General features: G+C 50.9%; 1 protein-coding gene across 1 annotated transcript in view; it reads left to right on the plus strand.

Annotated features, from left to right (window-relative positions):
- UNC5A (unc-5 netrin receptor A) overlaps nucleotides 1–9,409 on the plus strand; it is a 108,416-nt gene that overhangs the window by 77,323 nt on the left and 21,684 nt on the right. Inside the window, exons 3-5 of the mRNA XM_069077487.1 lie at nucleotides 4,571–4,714; nucleotides 5,317–5,420; nucleotides 6,646–6,826. Of these exons, the coding sequence (XP_068933588.1) occupies nucleotides 4,571–4,714; nucleotides 5,317–5,420; nucleotides 6,646–6,826 (429 nt within the window). The remainder of the gene's footprint in view (nucleotides 1–4,570; nucleotides 4,715–5,316; nucleotides 5,421–6,645; nucleotides 6,827–9,409) is intronic.

Consider the following 9,409-nt stretch of genomic DNA (forward strand, 5'->3'; position numbering starts at 1 on the left):
TATCCCTCTCTCTCCCTGACACCATTTGTTGTAATGGGCCCTTTCACGAGCAGTGCTCAGCACTGTGCTGAGCATACAAAGACAAAAAGTGAGCCTCCCCGATGACCCCTGAGGGTCCTGGCAACTCCAGTTCTCAGATTTTCTGTCTTCCCAAAGCTAACCAGAATTTAATTTGGGGGGGGGTGGAGCTGAAGAGACAGAGTAGCCCTTGCTTATTATTAATAATAATATGTATTTATGTTCTTGTTATATATTTAATTATAATAATATAATTATTCTTGCTGTAATGCACAAGGTTTACATGATGCTTTCCTTGCAGCAGCTCAGTGAGGCAGCCAGCACAGGGCTTACCCCCATCTTACAGATGGCTAAACTGGAGTCCAGAAAGAGGAAGCAGCTCCCTCCAAGAAGGTCACCCGGAGGTAGTGGCAGGCCAGGGATGCCGTCATCCTGCCTCTCTGTAGACCTTACACGCTACAGGGGCCAGAGCCCATTAGAGAGCTTTGTTTGGGGAGATGGGGGGGGGAAGTTTGCTTCATATCAGGGCCCCCCCCCCACCAGCAGCAGCAGCAGCCACCCCTTGGCAACCATAAGGTGGGAAAAGGCCACTTATGCTCTCACCTTCTCCTACCCCAGGACTGGGAGAGGGGCCAGGGTTGGTGCAATGGTTTTACCAAGTTGGAGAGAAAAAAAAAAAAAGGAGGGGATAAATGTGATAAACATTAGAACAAACAACTCTAACTCCCATAAAAGACCCATATTTGCTGATCTAAGCATTTATGCACAGTCTTGGAAAGTGTAATTTATTGTTTGTTAAACAAACTGATTGGTTATTAGAACCAGATTTATGAGAAGGTGAAAATATAGCCACTAAGGTCATCCTAGGGACTTAGTCAACAAACACAAACCTACTTGTACTGATCTCCACATAGGCTCATGCTGTCAAGCCCTTCTCTCTTCCTCCCTCCCTTTCTCCCTCTTTTCCCTTTGCTCCTCTCTCTCTTCTCTCTCTTTATCCATCTCTCTACTCACCTTTCTCTGTTTCTTTTTCCCTCTCTACTCTCACTTCCCCCCTCCGTCCTTCCTTACACACACACACACACACACACACACACACACACACACCATCTTAATTGCTGCATCCCCAGAAAGGGCCTGGGCCACCCAAGGTTACATCTGCTCACATACACACACCTGTCTTCTGCAGCTGCCACTGCCCCCAATTGTCTCTAATTTCTTCAATGGTCCTTTGCAACTTGGAGGGACAGAACCCAGGCTTTGAAGAGGAAAAGAAAGCAGGGGGGGGCGGGGCTGGTGCTATGGGCAGAGCCAAACCCAGCCCTGCAGTGAATTCATGGCAGTCCAGTTCTGATTTACCCCCAAACCATCCACACCTCTTTCTTTGCCCCGTCTTTTTATTAAGGGCATATACTTTTACTGGGTGAAGGACCTATCTGGGGCTGGAGGAATGAACAAAGATAACCAGACCACATTGAAACCAGAGCTCAAGAGGAAAAGAGAGGAGAGGGGAGAAGAAGGGAAGAGAAGAAAGGAGAAAGGGAGGAGAGAGGAAAGGAGAAAGGAGGAAGATAAGAGAGAAGAAAGGAAGAGAGGAGAGGGAGAAGAGAGGAGCCGAGTGGGAAAAAGCAGAGAACAGGAAAGTGGGGGAGTCATTTCCCATTAGATGGGGTAAATCCCAGTCTGTTACTCCCTTTTCAAGCTCACCAAGAAAAGAGGTTGAGATTAAGGGAGACCAAGGGAGTCAGGCCACAGCTAAAGCTAGTGTTAGGGCTGTCAGGCCAAAGATTAGTAGGGGTTCCACATGGTCACTGGCTGTTTGGTTCAGTTAAAAACTTAGGTCAGGGGATAAGACATCAGAACAGGTAACTCCAATAAGCATTGTCATGTGACAACTGTTTTTAGAAAGGAGCAAAACAGAGTGACGTTCCAGGTGGTGAAAGTCTTTATGACAAAACAAAAACCTCAAGGAGGGCTTCCTGTAAGAAGTGGTATTTGAGTTGGACTTTAAATGACAAGTAGGAATTATAGCAGTGAGGAAGGGGGAGGTGTGTATGTGTGTGGAGAGTTCCAAGCATTGGGAACAGTGTGAGGAAAAACATTGAAAGCCAAGGAGAACACAGTATAGGTGTAGTCGATAAAGAGTAAGCTGGTTTGGCTGAAATACAGAATTTATAGAAGGAAGGAAAACAAGATAAGGCAGGAAAGGTGAGGCAGTGCCAAATTGTGGTGGGCTTTAAATGCCAGTTGGAGGTTTGACTTCATCTCATTGAGTAACAGGGAGTCATTGAGGACTTTTGAGCAGAGGAGTGACATAATCAAATCTGAATTTTAGGAAGATTAGTCTGTCGGTGGGATGAAGGATGAACTATAGGGAGTGAAGGGGTGAAGGAAGACCTTTTGAGAAGCCATGGAAATATCAAAAAGGGATAGATACAAAAGATGTTCCATAAACAGAAATATGAAGTTAGAAAGAAGAGTGGATTAGGCAGTAGAGCTGTAAGTGGCGAGGGAGGGTCCCTGCCTTCATTATCAACCAGCACCTTATCAGAGTTAACTTGGCAAGGCCTGGAGAGAGGTGGTCTTTAGGTCTCTTGATACATGATAGTGGACTGACCTTGGGCAGCCTCTCGATGCCCCTCAGGAAATGCTATAAGACTGGACGTGGGTAGAAAAGAGTTTCTTACCTATACCAGTGAAAAAAAAATTTAGCCAGGGTTGTGATGGCAAGGATCCCTGTCTCAGCCTAGAAGGGACCACAAAAGGGATCTGATCCAGCCAGGCAGGTATGGTTTTCCCTGTCTGACTGATGGGACAGCTAGGGCCCAGAGAGGTCTGCTGGCCTAGATGCCTGGAGTGCCAGAGGTAGAAGGTACCTGAGAACATGGAATTACCAGAGCTGAGGGGCCCTAATCCAAGCCCTCGTCTCATAATGGAACATCAAAGAGATGAAATGACTTACTTGTCCAAGTAAGTCACACAGCTAAGGAGTATCAGAGCAGAAAATCGGACCAGGGACTCGCACCCAGAACTCAAACCTGGCCTCCTAACTCCTAATCTGGGGTTGTTTTTATTATGCCATGATAATTGTAAAAATGGGCTCCAGGATCAGGGGAAGAGTGAGGCTAACCGTTAGTTCTTTGGGGGGGGGGGGGCCAGGAAACAAAGACAGGTGGCATTGAAAGGTCAGGTTAGCATAAAAGGACGGCCCCTACCACCTCCAACTACCCAGATCTAAACCAGCTGAGCTCAGTTTGGCTCCTTCCACTGGTCTCAGACTGACTCCCTGCACTGCAGCCCTAATTGAATTTCTCTGTTAACAATAGAAACACATTCCCATCCCTGCCTCGCTCTCTCGTTCTGATAAGCCAGTGACCCGAGGGAAATTGGGGTCGGGAGGAAGAGAAATTGGAAACAAACAGTTTTTGCTCTCCTGGGCACCCTGCTCTTGGTGGCCAGACACACAGGTGTTGGTAGGGACAGACAGATGGGAGGAGAAACTGGGGGGATTGGAGGGACATCAGAGCAGCCAAAGGAACAGAATAGTAACCATTGAGCAGGACAGAGAGACAGCCAAAGGGACAGACCAGTGCCTGGCAGGGATCCTCACTGCCTGATTTCCTGTGAGTCCAGTTCAAATACCACTTTCTCCAGGAAGCCTTCCCTGATTTTTTATCATAAAGGCTTCCCCCACCCAGAACTTCATATGTCATTCTGATTTTCTCCTGTCTCTCTGGTGGCCAGAGGGACAGATCGATGACTGGGGAGTGAAGTTGGAAAAGCTTGGCTCCTCTGAACCATTGAAGGACGCTCTCCTCAGTGCACTATGGGGAGGAACATGAAGCCTTGGTATTGGAACCACTGGGCGCACTGCTGCCTGTCACTGGTATCCCTAGTCCTTCATACAGTGTCTTGTCACGCAGTGGAATTAAACCTGTGACTTAGCTGGTGCTGCCTCTGATCTCAGTGGACCTCGTGCCTCTAGCCCTCCATCAGATGAAGAAGTCACACACACATACACACACCCCCTTTCAGCCTTCTGTGAATAGTGTTCTGGTATGGCCTTCCAGGTCCCCACAGTATCTGCCAGACACTACTGAGCACAGTCAAGTCTGAATACGCTCACTTGACCCTGTCCCCAGCACATGCACATTTGCACAAATGCCTTGGCATTTAACCTTTCTGAGCCTCAGTTTCTGGATCTGTAAAATAGAACTGGGCAGAGGTAGGAATGTTGGGCCACGTGATCTCCAAGACCCCTTCCAGCTCTGAAGATCCCTCCTTGGTGTTGTAAGGTCTCTGAGCTGTGATGTTCTGTGTTCTCAGTTCTGTCCAGCTTTAACATGACCCCAGTTCCAGTACAGCCTACAATGATGGCCCTCCCCTCCACCACAAATCTCTTGGCCAGATATGCATTCCTGGATTCCCCACTCAGGCAGCCCAGATACTGGTGGCTCCTGGGGGCTGAGATCCCTGTACCTCCCCCCAGCAGTCCTCTGGATGATATTAGACCCATCCCACACCCCTCATGGTCCTTTTCCTCTACACCCAGGGCTGCCGATGATGGAGGTCCGCATCAACATCTCCAGGCAACAGGTGGAAAAAGTCTTTGGTCTGGAGGAGTATTGGTGCCAGTGTGTGGCCTGGAGCTCTTCAGGAACCACCAAGAGCCAGAAGGCCTATGTCCGAATTGCCTGTGAGCACCTTGGGGGTGACTGGGAGGTGGGACCGTGAACCTGTCCCTAGGCAGGGAGCAGAGAGATGGGGTGGGATTAGAGTCCTTCCCTGGATGGAGATGGGGCCAGAACGTACTTCTCCAGATAAGGAGGCAGAGTCAAGTGAACCTTCTAGAGACAGAGGCTCAGGGAAGTGCCCCAAGGGCCTCCCCGTGCTGTGCCTTAGTCCTGGGTGGAGCTCTGAGGAGGCTGGACAGCAGGTCCAGCCCAGACTGTCCTCTCTCCTCCAACGCCAGGATGGAGAATGCTTCTGGGGCAGTCAAGGTGAGAGTCCCTGTCCAGCCCTGAATCTAGCCAAAGAAAGGACCACTGGCTAACTGCACATTTCTGGGCTCTGGAACAAGCCTCTTTCCTTGATTGTGGAATCTCCCTCACCTGCTCCCTTCAAAGCCCAGACCCTGTCCTCCCACTCCCCCAGGAGGACCAGCCACCTTGCAGAGTCCACAGATGCCCCTGATCACAGGGTCTGAATTCTGCTTCAGTGCCCGAGAAAAAGTCCTCCTCTTGGTGCCTGGCAGGGTCTATTCCAGGAAGCCCTCAACCCTCTCATTTCTCCTCCTAGATTTGCGCAAGAACTTTGAACAGGAGCCTCTGGCCAAGGAAGTGTCCTTGGAGCAGGGCATTGTCCTGCCCTGCCGACCACCTGAGGGCATCCCTCCTGCTGAGGTAAGAGGCAGGCCTGGGTCTCTGGGCCAACTCAGGGACGAGGAGGCCCAGCTCCAGCCCACTTTCTCCAGCCCTTTGGAGTCTGTGGAGTTCAGCCTCCTTCCCATTCCTCTGGACACCCCATAGCCCAACATACCAGCCATATCCCTTGGAGCACCAGGGTGTTTAGTCAGCTCAGGGCATAACTCTGGGCAAGCAGGGCACTTCTGTTCTCTTGGAATCCTTTCCTGTGAACATGACAGGTTGGACTAGAATCTAGTCACTAGATGGTCTCCAAGGCCCCTACAAACTCCTCTGAGTCTATAATCCAAATAAGGTAAAGGCCTTGAATGCTAGTGAAGGCAGTCCAGCCCAGCCTTTCTGCCATTTAGCCCATCTGCTGGGTGGTAGAGGAGGAGGGGGCACCATAGTCTCACGCTACCAGCCCATGTGGGAAGGGCATCTCCAGGGAAGGTAAGCCCAGGCGCATTCAACATGGGCTTACTCCTGCTCAACAGACTGGGGCTATTGTTTGGTTGGTTGTTTTTTTTGGGGGGGTCCAGTATCCCATGTCCCACAGACAGCATCTGTGCAGTGCTCACAGCAGTGAGGTATAGTAGAAAGAGCCTTATGTTTGGAATAAAAGGACCTGGGTTCAAATTCTGGCTCTGCTCTTTACTATTTTTGTGACCCTGGGCAAGCTGCCAGAGAGTTAACCTTTCTTGATCTCCATTTGCTCATGGTACAGTAAGAGGGATGTACTTGGATGATCCCTGAAGTGCCTACCGGCTCTAATGTTCAGTGATTCCACAAAGTCCAGTCTGGTCTGTATACCCTGGGCTGAGATGAGGTCAGCCTTGACCTGGGCCCGCAGCGCATCATCATACTAATCTCTACCCCTATCCACCCCTGTCATCCCCTGGCTGGGACAGTATCGCAGGACCCCTGTTCCAGAGCCCATGTACTACCCATCAAATCTAAGAATTCAGGAGCCCCCCCCCACATTGGCTACTCTGCCTCCCGTGTATCACGGTCTTCTTTGGGCAGGATCCATATAGACAGAGCTCATACCCCTCTGCCCCTCTTCTGGGATCATGCAGATGGTGCCTCTAGGAAGGAACCATGTAGATAAGGAACAGTGTAGACAGATGTCAGGCAGTCCCCAAAGCCATCCCTCTCCCTGGTAGAGCCCTTTTGGGCAGATGTGTCTGTGGAGACAGTTGTTAGCATTTCCCTGTTCTCCCAGGTGGAGTGGCTCCGAAACGAAGACCTAGTTGACCCATCTCTGGATCCCAATGTCTACGTGACCCAGGAGCACAGCCTGGTGGTGCGCCAGGCCCGCCTGGCCGACACAGCCAACTACACCTGTGTGGCCAAGAACATCGTGGCCCGTCGTCGCAGCTCCTCTGCCGCTGTCACTGTCTATGGTGAGCCACCACCCTCCCCTTCCTCTGTGATCTCTCAGTGGCCTTGGCTATAACTGGAGGGAGGGTATATGGAACTGTGTGATTGGAGAAGGGGCCACAGGTGCTCTGGTCTGAGAGAGACAGATGACTGTAGATGCTGTGATCTAAGAGGGTGCCATGGGAATGGGGGGCACCATTGCCTGGTGGTGCTACGGGAGATGGATGGCAGGCTGGGGCATGAACGTGGGAGAAAAGGTCTGCAGAAGGATATTCCAAGGAAGCGTGGGTACAGGAAGGGGAGAGCCCAGGGCCAGGGGGTACTGAAAGCCTATGACCTTATTCACTGGCAGACAGCATGAAGTCAGGGGGCAGTGTTTCTCCTAGAACAGGCTGGGGTGAGAGGACACTGGATCTGGGCTGATCTCTGGGGTGGCGCACAGTACTTCCTCTGTTTGGGTGTCATTGCAAGTGGCTGCCAGAAGAGGATAGCCTAGGAGCTAGGGTCCTGTGTGGGAGCTGGCCAGAGTCTGGATCTTCCTCCCCTCCCCCCTGTAGATGCTCTCACCTCCTCCTCCTTCTCTGCCTTGGGGCACCTCCACTTGTAACCAGGAATGCACAGGGGCTGGTCACAGCTAAAGACATTGCCTCTACACTTGTGCTCCCAAAGCCTACCCTGGGGAGGTGCTCCATGCCAAGCCTCGGGCCTTGCTGATCTTGGTTCCTTCTCTGTCCCACACCAGTGAACGGTGGGTGGTCGACCTGGACGGAGTGGTCAGCCTGCAGTGCCACCTGTGGGCGAGGCTGGCAGAAACGTAGCCGGAGCTGTACCAACCCGGCACCTCTCAACGGGGGCTCCTTCTGTGAGGGCCAGAGCGGCCAGAAAACCGCCTGTGCCACCCTGTGCCCAGGTACTGGCCCCTCGCCTCCACCACCATGGCCACCCTGCATTGGTCACTCAGCCGCCTCCATCACACTAGTCCTACCATCCAGGCCAGGCCAGTGGGCCAGAGGCCATCTCAGCTTGGGGCGATGGGGCCGCCATCCTATACCTTGGTCAAGTCCCTGCCGGGAAGGAGCGTGTCTGCTTCTGGACACCATGCTTTAAAAAAGGATGTTGGCAAACTGGAGCGTGTCCCGAGGAGGACAGCCAGGATAGTGAGGGGACTGGAGGACATGCCACACAGAGACTGATTGTAAGGACTCGGCATGTTTAGCTTGGAAGAGAGAAGACTTGGGGGTTGTAGGGTACATGATCATTGCCTTCAAGGCAGCTGAATGGTGCTGTAGATCAAGCAATCAGCCTGGAATCAAAAAGTCCCTGGGCAAGTCACTTGACCTCTGTTTGCCTCAGTTTCCTCATTTGTAAAATGAGAATAATTATAGCACCTACTTCCCAGGGTTTTTGTGATGATAAAATGAAGTGATATTTGTAAAGCATTTTGCCAGCCACAAAGCTCTATATAGCAGCTATTAGTGAGAATCCAAAGAGCTATCTTGGAGAAGAGAGCTTAACATTTGTTCTGAGGGCACAACTAAAAACCATAGGGAAAAGTTGACAAATAGATTTAGGCTGAACATAAGGAAAAATTCCTTAGCCAAGAGTGGTGTCCACAAGTTGGAATGGACTCTGCCTTAATAATTTCCTTTCATAGGAAAAAGAATTTCCTTTCATAGGAAACCTTTGAGTGGAGGCTAAATATTTGCTGGACTAGCTAGATTCAGGTCTTGTTAGAGTGTCTGAAATCCCCCCATTAGTGCTGCTTTCCCCTGGTTCTGCTTTGGCCCTCCCTCAGCAACTTCCCCTGAGGAAGGACCCATTCTCCCTCTGTAGCACCAGGTAGGAATGAATGTCTGAGTTGGCTTGTCCCCAGAAGCAGGGCTGGATGGGGGGGAGCTTGGGTTTTCAGATCTGCATGGTGGGCTCCATCTGCTGAGAAGGAGACTTGGCTACTCCCCCTTAGTGCCACATCTGCTTCTCCTGAGCCAGGCTCTGAATCCTCTTGCCTTTGAACTTCCTCCATGAAAAGGCTTGGCTCTAGAGGGATGTCCTTTGGAGGTTTCCTTGGCACTAAGACCAGAGAAGTCATATCTACAGACAGAAGAGATAAAAGGTAGGGAAGTGGCAGATGGAAGATCAGGCCATTAGATGTTACACTAGGAAGCCAAAGGACTAGAAACTTGGGGTCTTGTCTTGGCTGCACCACCAGTCCTCTGCAGGCCTCCTCCTCACCTGTAAAACAAATGGGGTGATCTTCTCTAGCATTCTGTGTATCCTAAGTTCTATGGTCCTTTCCAGCTTTGACAGCCTATGTCCTAGATTCTTCTCCAGCTCTGACATTGTTTTAAGATACTTTATGACTGACATTCTATGTTCTAAGGTCCCTTCCAACCCTGCCATTCTGTGTTCTAAGTTCCCTCCCAGCCCTGACATTCTGTGTTCCAAGTTCCCTCCCAGCTCTGCCATTCTGTGTTCTAAGGTCCCTCCCAGCCCTGACATTCTGTGTTCTAAGGCCTGCTAGCTCTGCCATTCTGTGCTCTAAGGTCCCTCCCAGCTCTGACATTCTGTGTTCTAAGTTCCCTCCCAACTCTGACATTCTGTGTTCT

The sequence above is a fragment of the Petaurus breviceps genome, unplaced genomic scaffold (assembly GCF_028583685.1).
Source record: "Petaurus breviceps papuanus isolate PSGF00001 unplaced genomic scaffold, PetGlider_PUasm1.0 90994, whole genome shotgun sequence".
NCBI lineage: Eukaryota > Metazoa > Chordata > Mammalia > Diprotodontia > Petauridae > Petaurus > Petaurus breviceps.